At 37.4% G+C, this 22,520-nt stretch overlaps 2 protein-coding genes across 17 annotated transcripts in view; one reads left to right on the top strand and one right to left on the bottom strand.

Annotated features, from left to right (window-relative positions):
* DOP1A (DOP1 leucine zipper like protein A) overlaps positions 1-11,475 on the top strand; it is a 126,157-nt gene extending 114,682 nt beyond the window's left edge. For 6 of the 12 annotated variants that reach the window (XM_071096796.1, XM_071096795.1, XM_071096797.1 and 3 more), the window contains 5 exons: positions 1,230-1,285; positions 2,486-2,650; positions 5,484-5,613; positions 7,345-7,404; positions 10,864-11,475. In XM_071096796.1, the coding sequence (XP_070952897.1) occupies positions 1,230-1,285; positions 2,486-2,650; positions 5,484-5,613; positions 7,345-7,404; positions 10,864-11,169 (717 nt within the window). In that variant the 3' untranslated portion in view covers positions 11,170-11,475. The other 6 variants (XM_071096800.1, XM_071096801.1, XM_071096799.1 and 3 more) reach the window with 3 other exon arrangements.
* LOC105495768 (phosphoglucomutase 3) overlaps positions 1-22,520 on the bottom strand; it is a 42,130-nt gene that overhangs the window by 5,670 nt on the left and 13,940 nt on the right. For 2 of the 5 annotated variants that reach the window (XR_011623588.1, XR_011623587.1), the window contains exons 8-14: positions 21,669-21,752; positions 18,850-18,948; positions 17,257-17,370; positions 14,875-14,997; positions 13,289-13,462; positions 12,242-12,323; positions 3,844-3,973 (exon numbers count right to left, since the gene is read on the bottom strand). Coding sequence is in view for 3 of the 5 variants with exons in the window: in XM_071096806.1 (XP_070952907.1) it covers positions 3,963-3,973; positions 12,242-12,323; positions 13,289-13,462; positions 14,875-14,997; positions 17,257-17,370; positions 18,850-18,948; positions 21,669-21,752 (687 nt within the window). In the remaining 2 variants the exon portion in view is untranslated. Of the gene's footprint in view, positions 1-3,818; positions 3,974-9,269; positions 12,324-13,288; positions 13,463-14,874; positions 14,998-17,256; positions 17,371-18,849; positions 18,949-21,668; positions 21,753-22,520 lie in introns of those variants that run through there. The other 3 variants (XM_011765498.3, XM_011765511.3, XM_071096806.1) reach the window with 2 other exon arrangements.

Raw genomic sequence — 22,520 nt, 5'->3', positions numbered from 1 at the left:
ATTAGTTTCCATGTGCTTACTAGACACAACAAATATTGGGAGAGAATTGAGCTGTAGTTAAACCAGTTACTGATACTTTTTACAGTTGAAAATAGTAAAACAAGTCAGATTCCATTTCCGTACAGCTTAAATTTACAAATAGGCAACACAGATGGATGGCCAGCTCCTTGTGAATGATTACTTTCTTGGATCTGGTTTAGTGTTTAGTCTGTACTACACTACATTTTTAACCCTGTCAAGGCCTACCATCCTGACAATAGCAGCTGGACCTATTTACAATAGCTGTAGCAATACCTCTAGTGATCGAGATGGCCGAGCTGGATTTAACTGCTCTGACATATTACATATACTCACTCTTGAAGTGCAGCACCTACCCCAGTTAAACTTGCTTCAGAGAGACTTTCACAGAGATTTTGTAACCTATCAAACAGTAAAACCTTCTCAGGTCCCACCTATACCCTTCTGTTCCCCTCCTCAAACCATACCCAGTCATCCTCATCCTCATCCTCATCAGAATGATTTGGGGAGTTAGGAAAGAGGAATGGGTAAAGAAAGGAAAAGGAATCTATCTCTCTGAGAATCTAGCTTTATAGTTTCCCTGCAAATATAATTGCTTTAATATTTCTTTTATTTTTCCTTTTTTTTTTTTTTTTTGAGATGGAGTCTCGCTGTGTCACCCAGGCTGGAGTGCAGTGGCACGATCTCAGGTCACTGCAAGCTCCGCCTCCTGGGTTCAGGCCATTCTCCTGCCTCAGCCTCCCAAGTAGGTGGGACTACAGGTGCCTGCCACCATGTCCAGCTAATTTTGTTTTGTATTTTTAGTAGAGATGGGGTTTCAGAGTGTTAGCCAGGATGGTCTCGATCTCCTGACCTTGTGATCTGCCCACCACAGCCTCCCAAAGTGCTGGGGTTACAGGCATGAGCCACCACACCTGGCCTATTTTTCCTTTTTTAATAACTGTAACTCTGTTCCATAATCACTAAAAACAAAAGCTCGCCTTCATCTCACTGGATTTCACCAAATGATTAGCAAGCAATTTCACCAAGATTTAGCTCTATGTGGCTAAATTTGCAGTTTTACCTTCAGAAACTAACTATAACTTAAAAGATTCTGAAAACGTATTCTAAAATTTTTGTGTTAATGAAAATACAACTTAAAGATAACTTGAAAGGATTAAATATCCAGTTTAAACATTTAACATTTATTTCACTTATTTCACCATTTTCAGGTACAAGTATTTTTACTGATGGAGCAGGAACTCACTGCTGATGAAGATATTTCACGGTAATATGTAATTTAAATATATTCTTGTCCATTTTTTAATATCCTAAAATTATTCAGAATATTACTCAGCATCTAGGATAATATAGATAGTATTTTTTTGAATACTTATTTATTATTATGTAATTGATTACATTTGGATATAATGTAATTTCACTTATTCCTTAAGCACTTTAGATTGGATTAAGCCATCAGCATTCATTGCCTTGGGCCTCTAGACACAAATTTAATTTAAAGCAGTACAGTATTGTTTCAGCTGCATGAGCCAGGCTGGTTTTGGTAAGTCAGATCTGGTCTCTGAAATATTGCAATATATAGCCAACTCTGTTATGGTAGGTAACCTGGAACCAGGTTATCCATATGTGCAGATCTTCCAGATGGTCCCAATTTAATGTACTTTTACTCTTTTTAATAGAGGCAGTTTATTAATGTATGACTAAATATAATTTTTTATTTACACAAATTTGTAGATTGAAAAGTTCCTTTAAGACCAAGTTTCTTGAATATATTTTCTTCTTCAGTAGTAGATTTATAAAAAGGATCTCCTGTACTAATAACTGTTTATTATTATAGAGAACTTTCTCATCTTTGCAGAAACTGAGTAAAGAAGTTTCTTGCTTTTACAGTTTTTATATTTCTTGAATGTAATACAAGGTATGTACTACTTTTTTTTTTAGACAGGGCCTCACTCTTTTCACCCAGGCTGGAATGCAGTGGTGTGATCCTGGCTCACTGCAGCCTTGACCTCCCAGGCTGAGGTGATTCTCCCACCTCAGCCTCCCGAGCAGCTGAGACCACAGGTGTGTGCCACCATGCCTGGCTAGGGTTTTTTTTTTTTTTTTTGGTTTTTGTTCTGTTTGTTTGTTTTTTGTATTTTTTGTAGAGACAGGGTTTCATCATGTTGCCCAGGCTGGTCTCAAACTCCTCGGCTCAAAACGTTCCACCCGCCTTGGCGTCCCAAAATGCTGGGATTACAGGCATAAGCCACTGCACCCAGTCTATGTACTGTTTTTACATTCTTAAAGAAGAAAAGTAAATTTTTGATTTGAAAATGGTGACATTTCATCATGACCTTGCTTAGCAATTACTGGCACATTTATCTCAGGATGATTATGAAAAATATTAGCTGGCACTTTTAGATCTTTCTAGGAATTCCTGTGAGTAAATGGGTCCAGCTGCTGACAGTCTGTCTCCTGCTTACAGGACTTCAGGGCCCTCTGTGGCTGGTCTGGAGACAACGTACACAGGAGGTAATGGCTTCTCTACTTCATATAACAGCCAGCGGTGGTTAAACCTCTATCTCTCTGCTTGCAAATTTTTGGATTTGGCTCTCGCATTGCCCTCTGAAAACCTTCCTCAGTTTCAGATGTAAGTAAAAGCAAGGATATTAAATGGATATTTTTGAAAGTGCATTTGCTTTGGTCACTGACATCTATGACTAATTAAAAAGATTTTCGTGTAAGTTGAAGTATTCATAATTTTTACTAAAATGTAATTATTTTGGCACAGCACAGTTATTGGAAGTAAATGGTCAATGTGGATATATTAACAGACTATTCAGTCAACAGATTGAGTACCTCCAGATGTGAGACAATGGGGTACATAACTCACATGCTTCAAGTCCAGGGAAGGAGACATACTGATACTATGGTAGCTCATGTACAAGACACACTGAGGCCACATAGCAGAGATCCCTACTAGCTCTGAAGGTCAGAGAAGGCCCTCAGGGGAGTCTTAACCTGAGGTGGTGAAGAATGACAGCTGGGAGAGTGAAGGAAGATAGAGGCAGCTGCAGACGTGATACGTCTGAAGTGTGGAGAGATCAGTATTGCTGGAGCAGAATATTGAGAAGAAGCTGGAAAGGGACTAAACCATGTAAGACCTTGTAAGCTGTGTTAGAGAACTTGGACAGCTAAGGAAAGAAGTGATGTTATTAGGCTTGAATTTTAGAACGCTTATTTTGGCTATGCAGTGTGGAGAATGGACTGGAGATGGGCAAGACTAGAATGAAGGAGGCAGTTTTATCTTAGATGATAATGAATTGAACTGAAAGAAATAGGGGAAAAGTTGATAAAAGTTAATGCTCACAATGCCTTAAGTGGCAAAAATATTTATTATGGTTTTCCATATATAAATTTTAAAAATAATGGGCAATCTATGTAACATTATCAAAATGTAGTTAAGGTAGTATGAGAATTTATCCACGAGATCAAATACGTATTAATTTATAATACTGTGTCTTATTTTTCTTCTGGAATGGAAATAATAGGATAAAGAGTATGCTACTGAGCTTTTTCTGTTTTTTATTTGGACATGCTCCAAAATTTGCTATTTTACAAGCTTACTTTTCATTAAATTTAATGGTAAGAACTAGAGATTACTTTTTTAGAGTCATTCTAGTTCCTTTAATTTTCTCTTCTACTCGAAAACCATATATATCTACTTTTTGATGAATTTCAGTTGTTGGGTATCTGTTACACAGATGTTACTCCTAAGGAATTCCAGAAAAGAATACTAAACAGAATTGTAGGAAAGTGGCCAATATTAACCAAGACACTTACCTTCACAAAAGTGATAACTATTCTCAGGTGCTTTTGGAGGGACATTAAATAGTATGCTCATGATACTGACTCTTTATCTTCCATGACAAGAACCAAAATAAGTTTATCCTCTTTACTTGTCAAGATGTTACTACAAAAGGGAAGGAAACATGCCATTATATTAATTAGTTTTTTTAAAACCTTGTATCTTTCTAAAAATAAAAATCTTTAAAGTAGAAAATGTGAAGATTTTCATAATTATCTTGAAAGAGTAATATCTTACCATGATCCATATTTGGAAAGTTCAAAGTATTTCATAAGTTTCCTATATATAAATTTAAAAGTATCCATGTAACTATAAAGTTTGAGAGATAGCAATGAATTGGCAAAAGATATTTTCAGTGTATATGACAAAAGTCTAAAATGCGTAATATATAAAAATAATCTGGTAGAAAAATGGGCCAATCAGCAACACAGTTAATAATTTATAGGATGGTTTCTAAACATAGGAAAAGCTGCTCAGTTGTTCTCCTGAGTTTCCAATTAAAATTATGGATAACTATCAGAATGGTAAAGATCTGAAAGTTGCTTTCCTTTTACTTTTAGTAACAGAAGCATTCTTATTCTTGTTGGAAGTATACGCTGATATTGTCCAATTGTTCAGAGGTTATATTTACCAAAATTTAAAAAATATATTCTCTTTAAACCTATAATTCTGCTACATCCGAGGATTTATCCTGCCTCTATATTCTCAGATGTGCACAAAAATAAATAAGCATTACATAAGGGTATCCATCGTGGTACTTTGTAAGTGCAAGAAATTGGACAATCTAGGACATTGGCTTTGGTGTACCACTATGTTGCTGTTAAAAAGAATGAAGTTTTATATGATGCAGAATTACCTCCAAGATATGAAATTAATATCAAATATATATATCCTACATGTATAATTAAATCAAAACAGGCAGCGATCATGTTTTTTTAAAGGAGAGGGTTGTGTGAATATGTACTCTTTTGGGCATAAACTCTCGGGAAGGACTTACGAAGCTGACAACATTGATGGATCCTATGCAGGGAGGGGAGACTACCTTTCTTTGGTATGCCCATTTATACGGTTTGAATTTTTCCCATGGTCGGATATTACTTATGAAAGACAAAATTATAAAAATTCAAGAAAAGTGCAAAGAAAGCCCTACTTTTCTTAAATTCGTTCAGTTTTTTATTCCTTTACTGTGCAACTAGGGAACATTTGACCTAGTTGAAAAATATGTTGAAAAATCAAGTCTTTGCCACACTGTTATGTTACAGTACAGAGATAAGCTAAATGAAAACATGTTCCTTTTAAGAACCTTTTGCCTATTCGCTAATAAGGAAACAAACATTTGTTGAGTACTTGCTTTGTGCTCATGAAAAAAGTAATGATGACTACAAGTTTCGTATTTATTCCTTACAACCTTATGAGGTAGTAGTATCTTTATTTACTGATGAAGGCTCAGAGAGGTTAAGAAACATACCCAAAGTGACAAGGCTACAAGTGGCACATCTGGCATTTGAATTTTTATAAGCGGTGGGGTCATGATCTTTCTACTGCATTATGCCACCTAATCTTAGATGGCACAAAGTCTGTCTTACTGATGCTGATGTCATTATTCTATACATAGGTACCGATGGGCCTTTATTCCAGAAGCCTCAGATGATTCAGGTTTGGAAGTCAGAAGGCAGGGTATACATCAACGAGAATTTAAACCTTACGTGGTACGACTAGCAAAACTTCTTCGGAAAAGAGCAAAGGTATCGCATTCTTTTGTGATTGTTTTGTTTTACATCACTACATGTTGCATTAGTGAGGTATTTATTAAATACTTCCTGGGAAACTGAGAACGTTATCAAGTTGAGCTATTTTGAAAACAAGTCCCTGGTTTTAAGAATTAATGTCTGTAAGCCTCATATTTCCAGACATTAGAAAACATACTGCAGTATTTTAAAGGAATACGCGGTTATTCTTATTTTTGAAGAGAAGAAAAAGGCTTTTGTACATTAATAGCATCTACCTTAAAATATTTTCCCCTCAAAAAAGAGAAACCTTGGAGCCATACGTGTGAGTACTTAAGACTGTAGTCCTGAACAGTCTTCATGTCAAAAACTTGAGAATGTAATATAATGTTCATCTTAACGCCATGATGAGAAACAAAAGTATGAGTTGATTGAGAAAAATGCAATACAAAAGGGATTTTTAGAACGTGTCAGAGTTGTTTCAACAGAAATAATCAATGGGTAAGAAGATTATACATTTTAAATTTGTAAAATATGAGTCAGATTTCATTGAAATCGAGCTAGAACCTCGGTCAGAATAAAGGAAATAATCATTAGCATTCATTCTGTTTATCTATATGAAATAAAATATATATGCTAAAATTCATTTTCTAAGTATTTTTCACTTTCTGATTATAACCTACATTCAGAAATGCATTCCTTATCCTGATCGAATACAGATATATAACCGAATCTAAAGTTTCACAAAACAGTTCTTGCCCTTAACATGTGAGATATTTTCCTTTTTGTAGTTCACGGTGATGATGCTAAGTACAGATTGCCAGACCCCCCCAACCTGCAGTTTTTAAAACAGTGCTCAAAATTAAACTGGCTCTGACTCATTAATATAAAGCATCTTCTTAGAGAAATTATTTAAGGGGAAAAGTGGGAATTTACTTAAAACATATTATACCATTAAAAAGTGTAGGAAAATAAAATGTGTAAAATATTGTGTCTTATATACTTTTTATCTTTCAGTATGCATCATGCTAATTTATTACAGATCTTTGCCCAAGAACCTACCAGCAGTGAAACTGGTGTGCTCGCCATTGGGCCTTTGTTATTAACCTTTTGTCAAATTTTCTTTTACATTCAACAAATTTCAAAATCAAATTGTACAATTTGGGAGTCAGCTAGGTTATTTGGTGAGATCTAGTATGCAGTGTGTGCTTTGAGTGCTCAGAAATTTTCCAGTCTTCTGGAGTCCTCCTAATCAGGCAGCAGCTCTTAAACTGAATTCCGTTAACTACAGAAATGGAATGAAGAAAGTGATTAAAGAGATTTTGCTGGAAGGAATTTACATGAGAAACTTGACTTAAATTCCTAGTTGCTTCTGTAGGAGCTTAATAAAAGGACAGAGATGAGGATGTAAGCTGGGTCCTGAGTTCAGGATAGGACTTCGGTACTTTTCACTTTGATATCTCAGAGTTTGGGCAAGTAATCATGACAAATCCAGAAGCAAATATGACCCCAGGCACATGTCCTTTTCTGTTATGCCTGCATTTCATTAGTAATGAGAATTTTTATAAGACCTCCCTCCTTTAAATAATAAATATGACAGTCTTTTGCCCAAAATTTGTCCCACAGAATAAAAAAACTATTTTGATTGAAAGGCATCTTCCCATCCAAACCACCTTAAACAAGGTCTTCATGGCCAAGCATACTTTTCACTGGAACAAAGGCTGTGAGTTCTCCTCTTTCCTTCCACAGGACAAGGAGGAGGACTTTAAGACAGTGATTTTGGAGGGATTGGAGATGGCCAAGAATCAGGTGAGGGTGGCTGTTTCATGCTTATGATATGGCAGTAAAAGTTGCCAAATATTAAGACACAAACCCAGGTCTGAATGTCAACAAGTACAAGAGAGGTAAACAGGAAGGAAGTCTTTTTCAAGTGTAGACTGGTGAAGTCAAAGGAGAAATCATTTGTATGGAAATGTTTGACTTTATTTAATATTGAGACAATACAGATAGTTCTCATTAAAAGCATCAGAAACTCTGAATCAAGTGTATTCTTCTTGGTCAAGAGCGTAATTAGTCCTTCTCTTAAAGGCTCATCTTGGTAGGAATATAAACAAAAGGTTACCCCATAGTTCTCTTACATTTGGAAGTTTGCTATATAGAGGGTGCAAGGGTATTCATTTCCCTTCATGACAAAGTCATCTCTGTATGCCCTTTATTGCTGAATTGCAGTTTGATTTAGGGGATTAGAGGTGGTATGGTACCAGTAATTGAGTAATGGTGGAAATGTGAAAGTCAGTCACAGGACTCTCATTGGTGCCAGTGTCATAGTTAAGAAAGAAAGAAAGATAGTTTTATATATCCTATAATCTAGACTGGAACCTAAATAATTGCTAGGAAGCAAACTTAAGTGATAGCTGTTAAGTTTTTTGGCTTTTGACCAGAGATGATGAAGAAGTAGGTGATCTTTTCTTGGTTTGCTCCTGGACTCTTCCATTTTAACATATATTTTTAGTTTGGTGCAAAAGTAACTGCGGTTTGGGACCATGAATTTTAAATCATCATAACTAGGTTCAAACAAATCTTTATTAAAACAATATAGGAACCATTACAATCAACACATTTTTGCCAATGAGAAATGTTTGTTTATTCCTGTAGCATAACAACCCATGCTTCCAAATTTGATGAACTCTTGGAAAGCATTTTCTGCATCCTGCTAGTTGTGGAAGCAGTTTCCCTGCAAAACGTTGCTGAGATGCCTAAAGAAGTGGTAGTTGGTTGGCAAGAGGTCAGGTGAATATGGCAGATGAGGCAAAACTTCATAGCCCAATTAGTTCAACTTTTGAAGCGTTGGTTGTGCGACGTGCGGTCCACTGTTGTGATGGAAAAGAATTGGACCCTTTCTGGTGGCCAATGCCGGCTGCAGGCATTGCAGTTTTGGGGGCATCTCATTGATTTGCTGAGCATACTTATCAGATGTAATGGTTTCACCTGGATTCAGAAAGCTGTAGTGGATCAGACTGGCAGCAGACCACCAAACAATGACGATGACCATTTTTTGGTGCAAGTTTGGCTTTGGGAAGTGCTTTGGAGCTGCTTCTCAGTCCAGCCACTGTGCTGGTCATCGCCTGTTTTCGTATAAAATCCACCTTTTGGCACACGTCACAATCCGATCGAGAAATGGTTCATTATTGTTGCATAGAATAGAGAAGATGACACTTCAAAACGACGATTTTTAGTATTTTTTTCACTCAGCTCATGAGGCACCCATTTCTTGAGCTTTTTCACTTTTCCAATTTGCTTCAAATGCCGAACAATCATAAAATGGTCAACGTTGAGTTCTTGGGCAACTCTTACAGTTGTAAGAGGATTAGCTTCAATGATGCTGTCAATTGATCATTATCAATTTCCAATGGCTGGCCACTGCACTCCTCATCTTCAAGGCTCTAGTCTCCTTTGCAAAACTTCTTGAACCATCACAGCACTGTTTCGGCACTGTATGTTCGTCAGCAGTTCCTGGGCCAAATGCATTGTTGATGTTGTGTGTTGTCTCTGCTGCTTTATAACCTATTTTGAACTCAGAAAATCACTCAAATTTGATTTTTTGTCTAACATCATTTCCACAGTCTAAAATAAACAGCAAGTAAGTCATTAGCAAAAAAAAGTGAGAAATGTGCTTAAAATGATGTATAACATAACCACATTTATTTAAGAATGTATTCCAATATAAAACTGCAAATTTCAACAATGCAAAAACCGCAATTACGTTTGCACCAACCTAATTTCCTTTTTCAGGATTTTACTTTAAAATAAGCAACAAGCTTGAGAGCACATAGAAGAAAATAAGCTGGATTTTGTATCTGCTTGACCCACTAAGAAACTAGTAATACTAAATTAGGTAAACAATGAAAGTTTCTGAGCAACATCTGATCTTAGAAGGCAAACTCCATTTGTTAATATGACAGATTGTAATTCTTCTTCCTAAGTCTTCATGATTTCTTTCTTCTGTCTAGTTCATTGCTTATTTTCATTATCTTTATTTAGTGTGGTATTGTATCTGTGATTCTGCCCAAGTTCAACCAACCTCAGTTCTCTCATATCTTTCTCTAGACAGAATGATGTCTGTAGCTATGTTTGTGTAATTCAGGTGGCTTCTCAAACTACCCTCTTTTTTTTTTTTTTTTTTTTTTTTTTTGAGACGGAGTCTTGCTCTGTCGCCCAGACTGGAGTGCAGTGGTGCGATCTCGGCTCACTGCAAGCTCCGCCTCCCGGGTTCACGCCATTCTCCTGCCTCAGCCTCCGGAGTAGCTGGGACTACAGGCGCCCGCCACCACGCCCGGCTAATTTCTTTTTGTATTTTTAGTAGAGACGGGGTTTCACCGTGTTAGCCAGGATGGTCTCGATCTCCTGACCTCGTGATCCGCCCGCCTCGGCCTCCCAAAGTGCTGGGATTACAGGCTTGAGCCACCGCGCCCGGCTCAAACTACCCTCTTAATACACAAATTATTTGTGTTTATATTTAGTTGGCAGAGTTTTCACATACCTTCTCATTTGACTTCTCTACTAAAAGTTAGTTTAGATTGTCCCATTTTATAAGTGAGGAACCTTTGTGTATCTTGCCCAAGGATGTCGTTAAGTATGGCAGAGCCAGCACACTAAACCAATTCCTTTGATTCCAGGTCCAGCTTTCCTCCCTATGTTGTTTAGCACAACCCAGAAGGAGAGAGCAGTGTCTCTCCTGAGGGATACCTTCCTTTCTCTGTGATGCAGTATTGACAGTAATTATTCACTTTGGATACTGCTACCATCATGGCAAATTTAGGCTATCTAGATAAAAGGGAATTAACTATTTATAATAAAAGGGGATATAAAATGTATAGAGCACTTTGTTCCTTTTTTCTGTAGTCATTTTGTGACCTAGTCCTTGGTTACAGTAGTGAGGGTTCAGAAACCTGGGAGCTTTTTGAGTAAATACAAAGCACAACATAAAACTTTTATGTTTGACTCTATTCCTGTTCAAAGCGATTTCTGTTAACTAAGCTTATCTGTGCATTCTAGTTGGGAACTATTACTACAGTGTTAAGACTGCTCCATATAAAACTAAGAAATGGCAGTAAAAGGTCTCAGAAGCACCAAGGGTTTTGATCAGGTCAGGAGTAGAAACGTAATGTCATTTGTATTCATTTCTTGACCAACTGCCAATGTTTATATCTTTTTAATTTTTCTAACCACACTGTCTGTTAATACCAGTTCACTTTTTGTTTTCTGCAGAAAAATCCAGAGGAAGACAACTCAGGGAGAACGTTGGGTTGGGAGCCAGGGCAATTGCTGCTCACCATCTGCACCGTGCGCAGCATGGAGCAGCTCCTGCCGTTCTTCAATGTGCTCAGTCAAGTCTTCAACAGCAAAGTCACAAGCCGATGTGGAGGACACTCAGGGAGTCCTATCCTCTACTCAAACGCCTTCCCTAATAAGGACATGAAACTGGAGAACCACAAACCATGTTCCAGCAAAGCCAGGCAAAAAATAGAAGAGATGGTAGAAAAAGATTTTCTGGAAGGGATGATAAAAACTTGAGCACCACCGGTGGTTCCATTTAACTTATATGTAAATGTAATTATTTAAAACACATACACTGCTCTGCATTGTATAGTTTTTCCTTTTTTGTATGTAACAGAACACATTTCAGCTTGTATTTAATTTAAATATTTGTATATAAGAGCAAATGTCTGAATGTGGCCTGAATCAAGTTTAAATATTGTTGGCTCATACTGATTATGGTGCCTAAGAGAGCTATATATATATACACATGTAAAGTCCATTGTTTTTATTGTCCTGAGTTGTCTTAAACCTGCAAAATATATACTACCCATTTTTTTTTTCCATTGGTTTCAGGCTTGGTTTAATTAAGATTGGTTGGGGATTTTTCTTTTCCTTAGTAACCATGTTCTGGTATCAGTGTGGTGTTCCTTCTCCATCGGAGGCTGGAAAACATATTATAATTAGTTTTTTTCCCACATACCTTCACCAAGAGCAGTGAAGAATAACTGAAGGCTGGACCATGCATCCTTATAAGTCTCAGTATGGAAGAGGGATGGACAACCCCCTCTTCACACCTCTGAGTTCCTGATGGCATTAGTCATATAGATTAGTCATATAGGTAAGTCATCTAATAATCTTTCTTAAAACTCTGCAATGGAAAAACTGGTTGTATAAAGTCTTCTCTGCCCTCTCCATTTGTATCAGCAATGGGGGATGCTGCAAAACATCATCTTGCTCATGTGATGGTGATGGCAAAGATATCACAAGGAGTTGGTAATAAGATTTAATTTTCCAGTAGTCTGCATGAATTGTTCCCCACATAAAACTGTACAGTTAGTGACTGAATTGTATACTTAAGCCCCAGTATTTTATATTAGTGAGCCTGAAATTAGAGGTAAATTTCTTTAACAAGTGTAAGGCTTACCTATTCACAAAGAATTATTCTGGTAGTGTTTAAGAAAAACAATCAGATCTAGAGACAATCCAGTACGCTGCATTGTAAACATTATGATTATAAATCTCTTAGTAGGGCCATTATTATTGACAGTTTTGTAAAGACTTGTAAAAAGTCCAGTTTCTCAAGAATATGAAAATTATCTTCAGAAACCTGGTTGGGGTCTTTCTCCAATTCCTCCAGCCAGCTGAAATACTGCCAAGCTCACTTCATGTGCAAGGTGATCTGCACTTTCCTGCAAATGACATTAGAAGAGATTAGATGAGAAAGACATAGCATGTGTCTAACATGGGCAAGACCATGTTACTTGGAATTCTGGGGAAGAGAGGGGTGATTCTTGATTTTGTTTCACTAACAAATTCCAATGAAAACCTTTTTTCATCTTTCAGTAACAAATTCCAAGGCCCTTAAATAAATGGAAAACAGATGAAATTCTTCTAAAGGTAAGTTTTTAATCAATTGAGATTATAAAAATAGCTATCATTCCAAAACTGAAAAAATTCAATAAAACCTTAGTCCACAATTGGCCTAATAGTAAGTAAGTATTACTGCCTCTGTTGCCATCTCCTCATCCATCATGGATATTCATTAGACTCTAAGATGGCTTAAGCTTCTGGAAGAAAGCTGCCAAATGTCTCCTCCTGATTCCCTATTCAGCACGCTTAGTCTGCCGTGGCTTTGCAGATACTTTAAGGAGTATGTGAAGAGGCCAAATAATAAAAATCCAGACCACAGGTCTTGACCCCTATCAGGGAAACAGGCACCAGAGTAAAGCTGTCATTTAAAGGAAATATTTTGAAAAACAAATCAAGAGTTCAGAATGCTATCAGTTGACTTAGAAATGAACTATAAAGCTGGTTGTTTTCATAATGTCACAAAATTATATTTTTAAAAGAAAAGGATCATCTACCTTATAGTGCATAAACTAAGTATTTATTAGTTATTCCTGCCATGGTTAAAAATATGACACTTTCAGAAGTCCAGAATAAGTCAAAAATATTTGGGGAAATAAACTGAGTGGATCTAATTTTGTTCAATTTTATAATTACTGCTGGTGAAAATAATTTTGTAGCTTAATGTGAACCTAAAAGGCTCAACAAAATAAAGCCTAATCATCATAGATTCTAAAAACTATTAAAATAGTTTGCCTCTGTATCACCTAATATTAGGCTCTTTTTCAATAGAACTATCCCAGCTTACTTGTGAGTCTGCTTCTGCATATACTCGGACGACATCTTCTGTACCAGAGGGCCGGACAAAAGCTCGGGAAAGCTTGTACTTCTTCACCAGGTCATTGATTGCCTCCTGTAATCCTGGGGGTGTAACTGCTTGTCTTTCGGCATTGGTAGTGCTAATAACTCTCCTGTCTGCAACCTAAGTGCAAGCATTTCATATTTGTTACATACTACACTTCCTTTCAGAAGCTTAACCTGTTAAACATAAATTCTACAAAAAGTGCCAGACTAAATATAAAATTACATTAAAATTTATTTCTCCAAGATCAGGGTAATTAATTTCAACATTTGTACAACTCTTCTTTTTCTTCAATCTATAAAGAATTACCTTTGACAAAAAATATTTCCACAAATGCTTAGAGTTACCACTAAGATAATGGCCAGTAAATACGACATGACTTTAAGTCCCATATCACACATAAAAACAGGATAAGTGGTAGCCCATTATATAAGAAAGCCGATAAGAATCTCTTAAAATATGCCAAAAATAATCAGAACAATCAACAGCCATTTCTGTGAACTGTGGCTTTAGTACCTCCAATTGTCTTTCACAAATTCTGTTGGTGAATGTGTAAACTGGCATAAACATGTACAGAAATCAGTGAGCAATTTATCTGAATTCTCTCCCTCAGGAAGTATTCTGTGAACTAAACATAATGCAGAGTAAGTATTTTCACTTGAAATGACAGGGGATCTGAGTTTTGCTTCAAAATAATGTTGGGGCCAGGCGCAGTGGCTCACACCTGTAATCCTAGCACTTTGGGAGGCCAAGGGAAAAGGATCACTCAAGCTCAGGAGTTCGAGACCAGCCTGGGCAACACAGTGAGACCTCGTCTCTAAATAAAATACCCAAAAGAGTATTGGGAGGGGGTATGGAGAATGTATAGGGCAATAACTGAAATCTGCTGAAGATGGGTACACAAAGTTCATTATGTAGTTTCTCTACATTTATATCTGTTTTTAATTCTCCATAATAAAATCTCTTTAAAAATGTGATGCATTCATATTATTTATTATATAATAAAGTTGGAAACCAAATACTTCTCAAACAATAGAATGCTAAGTAAATGAACTTACTCTATAATTTTTTTCAGCTGTAAGATAATACCGTTAGATATCATAAGACCTTCTTTTTTTTGAGATAGCATCTCACTCTGTCGCCAGGCCGGAGTACAATGGCATGATCTCGGCTCACTGCAACCTCCACCTCCCGGGTTCAAGTGATTCTCCTGCCTCAGCCTCCTGAATAGCTGGAACTACAGGTGTGCACCATCACGCCCAGCTAATTTTTGTATTTTTAGTAGAGACAGGGTTTCACCATGTTGTCCAGGCTGGTCTCAATCCCTTGACCTCATGATCCGCCCACCTTGGCATCCCAAGGTGCTGGGATTACAGGCATGAGCCACTGCACCCGGCCCACAAGGCCTTATTTTCTGTGTATCATGTGTGTATGTACAGAATGAAATAGGAAACATTTGTCAGTGAGACATAGAATTGGGATAATAGGTTTTACTTAGCTAATATGCAAAAAAGTTAAAGTTTCTCTCACACCTGAACTTTAAGTTGTCTGTTTGGAAGATCTGTATAGAGAGCATCCCACTGTTGCACAGTCAAGCCCTTCAGAGCCAAGATTGCCTCAATCACCAGCATGTCAGAAATAGCATCACCAGCTGCCTGCAAAATGGGGAAACAAATGGAAGAAACCACTTAACACAAGCAAATCTTGGAAACGGATGTTTTTCTTAAAAAACCAATCACAGTACAGGTTGAACATCCTTAATCTGAAACATGTTGAGGGCCAAAATAACGTCACAAGTGAAAAATTCCACACCTGGCCTTCTGTGATAGGTCATGTGGGTATACAACTGCTAGGTGTGGTGGCACACACCTACAGTCCCAGCTACTCAGGAGGCTGAGATGGGATGATTACTTGAAGCTAGGTGTTTGAGGCTGCAGCGTGCTGTGATAATGCCTGTGAACATCCAGTGCACTCCAGCCTGGGCAACACAGCAAGACCTTGTCTCTTAATAAAAAAACAAATGCACTCCTGACCTCACTGTCAGGAATTCAAAACCAGCCTGGCCAACACGGTAAAACTCCATCTCTACTAAAAATATAAAAATTAGCAAGCACCTGTAATCCCAGCTACTCGGGAGGCTGAGGAAGAACTGCTTGAGCCCGGGAGGCAGAGGTTGCAGTAAGCCAAGACTGCGCCACTACACTCCAGCCTGGGGAATAAAGCAAGACTCCATCTCAAAATAAAACAAAAAACCCCACTAAAGGCAGGCCCACAGTTCATTCAGCATCCCCAAGGGAAAAAGACTCTGTCAGCCTCCTTCAGCTATGATACATCGTTTCCATGCATGCCAGATATGTATCATATTTTTTACTATTAAATACTTGTGTGTGAATAAGTATAAAAAATGTTGCTTATTGACAGCATATAAATTCAGAGTCAGGAATGATGGTGATGCCAAACAACCACAGATTGTCCAATGGATGGCTGAGAGTGACACCTTTGCTTTCTGATGGTTCAGTAGACACAAACTTTGTTTCATGCACTAAATTTGCAGTATTCTATAAAACCTTTAATCTTATGTAACATATATGAAACAAAAGAATTTAGTGTTTTCGACTTGAGTGCCACACCCAAGATGTCACATTATATATATGCAAATATCCCAAAATCCAGTGAATCTGGAACCCAAAACACTTCTAGTCCCAAGCATTTTGGGTAAGAGATACTCAGCCTATATCCTATGCTTTCTCACATGCAGCATGATTAACTGAAGGGTTTTTGTGGATGGATAAATATGAACAATGAGATGGAGATCTCCATGGAAGACAATGAAAGGTGTAACAAAGAATACTGAAACTAGCTCTTGAGAAACTTGCCTTTAGTACTCCTTATCTATAAAATGAAATTAGACTGGATAACTCTAAGGCTCAGCCTAACATTCCATCACTCATTTTTCTTTATAATTAGATCCCTTTTGAGATATTACCCCACAATGATAGAAAGCATCAAGATAAAATGGAGAAATAGGAGCTTTGGTATAAGATATAACTGAAGATAGATCTCTGTTTCTTCACTTATAAAAGGGAATTACAGTAACACCTCTCCCTGTGTTACTGCAAGGATTACACAGTAAGGTATATAGTGTCCAATGTGTGCAAGACAGTCAAATAACTGAATCGCTTTCCTCTACCCTGAGTACTGCTTTTCCACTGCCAAATGACACTCCAACCCCAATCCCAACTAACCCACATGTATGTCCTTTGTCAGTGAGACAACTAGTTATTTTTTTTTTCTTTTTGAGACGGAGTCTCACTCTGTCGCCCAGGCTGGAATGCAGTGGCACGATCTCGGCTCACTGCAAGCTCTGTCTCCCGGGGTCACGCCATTCTCCTGCCTCAGCCTCCAGAGTAGTTGGGACTACAGGTGCCCGCCACTATGCCCAGCTAATTGTATTTTTAGTAGAGACGAAACAGTCACCCTGTTAGCCAGGATGGTCTCGATCTCCTGACTTCGTAATCTGCCGCCTCGGTCTCCCAAAGTGCCGGGATTACAGGCATGAGCCACCGCGCCTGGCCTGACAACCAGTTATTTTTATTTAATTTCCTCGAGGTTTGGTTAAAAAAAATAATAATAATATGTATGTATACACTGAGTAGCTGAATCTGTGATCCTAGGTAGAAGCTACTCAATATACTTGAAATTTCCCATCATAAGATGTAGGGGAAGGGAAGCATATTAAAAAATGTTCTGTCATTCCATTTCATTATAAATCTCAACTGAATACACCACTATTGCAAGGAAGCCACCAGGCCAGGACGTCTCTACTTTAATTTTGTATGCACCCACACTCTGTTCTATCCATCTTCTGAATAAAGTAAAGGTAACCAAGAGTCCACTGCCCCATCAGTTCTGACCTGGTTAAACAAGTCAATAATGTTTTCAAGCATCTTAGCAGCTTTTCTTTTCTTATCTTCCAGTTGTTCGGCTGATTGTTTTATCTTCATTTCAACAGCTGTACTAAACAGTGCCTGCAGCAAAAGCATATAAAATCAGTCTCAAAACACTATCCAAAACCTAGTCATAAATACTATTATTCTAGCTAACCCACTTTTCCCTCCTAGTCAATCTGGAGAAACAGGGGAAAAATAGTGGCAGCCTTAAAATGTATGAAATTAATGTAAGATCACATTAAAACCCAGAGGATAGTACTAGGGGAAAAATTTTATTTGTGGATTATATAACTGGCTATAAAAATTTAAACATCTGATTACAAAGAAAACACCACCTTGACAAAAGGCGAACACACACAATAAGTTCATGTTTTCCCTTCAACCAGCTAAGTCATTTCTGTGCAACCAGGTTACTTAGAGCCTGTCTGTATCCTTTATACTTTGAAGGAAATAATTCATTGCGACTAGTACAGTTTTATTCTAAAACTTAAGGGTATGAGCTAGGCAAAATTGAGAGTTCCTAGTATTTATCAAAATATGGCAAATAATATCATGGATAGTCATTACAATATATAATTAATCATGCTCCTCAAGAGTCTTACCTCATTTGGAAATACCTTACCCATCTTTTTTATTGCCTTCTAGAGGCCTAATACTGAGCAAGATTAGCATACTATGCTCAACTACTTGATGAAATACATTTTTCTTGATAAAATAAGGCACAGGCTAGTCACCTGTTTTTGTGAAGTTTTACTGGAACACAACCACACCCATTCATTTAAGCTAGATCAGCAGAGTTGAGCAGCTGTAACAGAGACCTTATGGCCTGAAAATCCAAAAATATTTACTGTCTACCCTTTAGAAAATAATTTACCAACTTCTCCATTAGATCACTAAAGTTATATCTTAATTGCATTTTGCAGGAACTTATTTTTCCCCTTTTTATATTTATGCCCTCCAAAAGCCAATTTAAATTAATGAGGAAAATTATTCGGCTTAGATTCAAATGTTCTGATAGCCACCTCAAGTGCATTCATTAAATGAGGTGAGTATAAAAACATTTTTAAAATATTCTGAAATTATGAATCTACAAAAAACTACTTTACACTTTAAAATGTAATTTTATGTAAAATATAAATTGAAACATTTTATATGCCTATCACTAGTTACCTTAAATTCATTTTCATTTCTTATTATCAACTTTACAACACTTTGCAATTCACCATAGCGACTGAATTTTTCTTTTCCTCTCCTATGGCCAGCCGAAAAGTGCATAGACAACATGCTTATAACAAAATTAAGAACTGTAAAATTAAAAAAAAAAAAACTATTCAAAACACCTTAGTGTATCTCTTCACATTGAAAGAAGAATCATTACCAAGTAAAAGAGTATCACAGTTTCATAATACATCAATATATAAGATAACCAAAGGATCTTTTTGTCACATCCAATTATTTCAACAAAGTACAATATTACCTATTATTACCCCCCAGATACAGAAATCTCATTATAAAGAAAAGTGCCACCTAAGGCCAACTGTAATTAAGAGAACTTACAGTGCCATGCCCATTTGCTTCAAAATAAACTCCAATGTCAAACTCTTGAGCCTTGTGGTGCAAATGTTTTACACCAGTCTTAGTGCAATAGACAGGTACCTGTAACACATGCATTTAAAGAAATACAGCAATTACTCAGATGTCAAATGTTCCCTGCATACCGAGTATCCCAGAGACACAAAGGGGATCAAAACATACTGGGGCCGAGTCCAGTGAGGAAGACGATTAAGCATTAAAATACAAAATGGTATGTATACAATGGGAGTGTGAACACACTCTGGAAGCACGTGTCCAGGGGTAAAGCACGGTGAGAGAGATGAGGGTCTCCTTATAAGACACGAAAGATTACAAGTGGGGGCGTGACATGACCTAACAGTTTTAGAAAGCTGTTTAGCTACAGTGTGGAGAATAGCTTAGAGCAGAATTGCAAGTTTTTTCTGTAACAGGCCAGACAGTAAATATTTTAGGCTTTGCAGGCCATATGGTCTCTGTCACAATTATTCTGCCATTACAGTGCAAAAGCAGCCACAGACCATACATAAACAAATCAACATAGCTCTATTCCAATAAAACTTCGTTTACAAATAGCGGCAAGTTCAATGAGAAGGTTAAGAAATGGAATCAGGAGGCTTCTAGGACTAATCCCAGTAAGAAATAGTGGCTGGATCAGCAACAGTGAATAGGGAAAGTCAAGAATGGATGGATCTGAGAGAGCTTTAAGAATGGTTAAGGAAAGACTGATAGTAGAAAAACTGCAAAAGAAAGATCAGCATTCGATTGGATGTAGGAGACCTCAGGAATGGCAAGAGCTAAAAATATTTCATCTGGAAGACAGTGAGTTGAGAAGTAACAGTTTCTTAAACTAGGTTATTTTATCTGTAATAAATGTTTAAGACAGAAAATGAAAATACTAAAGCAATAACCCAAGTACTGTGAAATAACCCAATCCCTGTGAAAGGCAGGCAAATGGGTCCCAGATGGAATCCCTTGAATGAGCTTATTATAACCATACATTAAAATCAGGTCATAAACTAGCAGCCTCAAGATATATTTCATTTTGCTCAGCCACTGTTTCCTTTTTAGGCTTTTTTCCTGGTATACATGTAAATTTTCAGTCAGACACTGTTTCTTTTTTTAAAAGTTGGAAATTCACATGAAAATTCAGATTTCCTGCTTCTCTTGAAGAGTGTGACTACAGTTGACATCATCTGGCACACTTCCCTGTTTTTAGCCACCTGCTGCCCTCATTCACTTTACCTGTCCAAATTCTGCAGGAATCTGACTTTATAATTCCTGCTTTCTAGAGAATGGAAAGGTAACTAAAACTAGTATAAATGCCAGAACTTGAAACAAGGTACAAAAAAGTTGGAGAACTGCTCGTTAATGAGAAAACATAGGCAAACAGGCTTCCAGTTTTGTCCATGAACCCTGGTAACTCTCCGATCAAGCAGTGTGGTGCCAAGGGTGGTCATCTGGTGGACACCGGAGAAATAATTAGAAACAGAAATCTCCCACCACTCTAGAAAACCTCTCCAAAAAAAAAAGGGCAAGAAACAGTTTTATTACTGAATAAGTATTAAGCCAAACTGATGTTCAATCACAAGCTAATTTGCTAAGAGACAGCAAAGATAAATGCTCACTCTTTAATATAACCAGCAGACACATTCCAATCCAATTTCCGAAGATAAAAGATGGCTAATGACAAAAATTCTCTCCTTGACCAAACTTTAGTCAGGCTCACCTAAGCCTGACTAGGCGTTGTCCTTAGGCTTGTCTTCCAATAGCCCGATTTTAATAAGAGTCATGCTAAGTGAGCTTAGCGAGAATCCCTCATCCTGATATATGACCACTCGTGACATCTGATCTGAGTTCTTATTCTCCACCATCCCCCAGGTAGTATGTGACCGCGCTGGCCTACCTTCAGCAAAAGTCCTGTTAGATCAGTTTAGCCAAAATACCACCCACTTACCCTCATGTTTCCTCTCAGTAATTTTTCATCCACTGACCACCACCTGCCCCCACACACCCTGCTCCTTGGCTATAAAACCCCACTTTTCCTTACTATATTTGGAGTTGAGCCCAATCTTTCTCCTATCACTGCAAAACTCCATCACATTAGTCCCTGTACCTATCACAACAGTCCTGAATCAAGTCTGCTTTACCATTTTAACAAGTGTTATGAATTATTTTTTCTTTAACACTAGTCCTCAAACAGGAAAACTTGACAACACCATTTGTCACACATGTCTATCCTAAACTTACCTGGTAATAGGGATGGCCACCTGTGTTAACCGCCCTTCTCTAAGGGAGTAATAAAACTTTTCGTACCTCTGTGACAGGTAGATAGTTACAAATTGGACCCAAACACCTAAGTTAAACTCTCCTGCGACTGGGAGATAGGTGAGCTATCTTCCTTGATGTTTATATTTGAAGTTGGTGACTCTAGGACCTTAAACAAAAATATTCCTGAGCTGTAAAACTGGATTATTAGGCCTTTAGAAAGATTTACATTCATTACAAAGGTGCAGAGAAAGAATTCACAAGTTTTCTAAAGGAAAACTCCAAGAAAAGGAAAGAAGTTTTCCTTTTTTCATCAAGGAAACTAAATTTTTTCTTATTTATTTCTTTACCTTTACATGAACAGCAGCTCAGCTTCATGCACTACAACATAATCACTTTTATGAAGGCAGTATCTTCCTCACAGAAACATGATACTAATTAAGAAACTATCAGAAAACAAAAATAGTTCAATACCTTCATAACTTCAAGACACATGATATTAATTCAGAAACTACCAGAAAACAAAAATGGTTCAATACCTTCATAACTTCTTCAAGATACCGTGTTGAACTTCCATTTGCATATGCAGTTTGTACAACACCAATATTCAAACTTTCTCCAATCTAGACAAAAACAGTGATACTTAACTTGCCATCAAAAGTATCGTCTACGAAAACAAATATAATGAGAGTTCTAAAGGCTAACAAAATTATCAGTCAGTTCAGTTGTGCCTTAGTTTATGCCATAAATGTCTGACTGAAAATTTACATGTATACCAGGAAAAAAGCCTAAAATACATTTGAGCACTATTTAAAGCAATTCTATGAGAAATCCTCTTTTAAGAAGCCTGTATCTCCTGATCCTCACCTCTTTAATTTTTTAAATAAAAGTATCTGGCCAGGCACAGTGGCTCATGCCTGTAATTCCAGCACTTTGGGAGGCCAAGGTGGGTGGATCAACTGAGGTCGAGAGTTCGAGACCAGCCTGGCCACCATAGTGAAACCCCGTCTCTACTAAAAATACAAAAATTAGCCGGGTGTGGTGGCATGCACCTGTAATCCTAGCTACTTGGGAGGCTGAGGCAGAAGAATTGCTTGAGCCCAGGAGGCAGAGGTTGCAATGAGCTGAGATCGCGCCCCTGCACTCCAGCCTAGAAATTTCCAGTTACATTGTATACTTAAAGCTAGCCTGAGATTTATTTCTAATATAGCAAAATGAAACAAATCTCACATTACTAAGCTTATCATAATCAGTTAATATATCAGATGATGAGATTTCCTCTTAGAATTTAGGGCTTTTATGGAGTGACCACAGAACTCTCATCAAAGTTTCAATTATTATGGAAGCAAAACTTCCTAAAGCTTCAAATCACAAAACTCGGCCAGTATAAG

This window comes from Macaca nemestrina, chromosome 5 (assembly GCF_043159975.1).
Source record: "Macaca nemestrina isolate mMacNem1 chromosome 5, mMacNem.hap1, whole genome shotgun sequence".
Taxonomy (NCBI): domain Eukaryota; kingdom Metazoa; phylum Chordata; class Mammalia; order Primates; family Cercopithecidae; genus Macaca; species Macaca nemestrina.
Note: the sequence above shows the minus strand (reverse complement) of the source record. Positions and strands in the feature narration are given on the sequence as shown.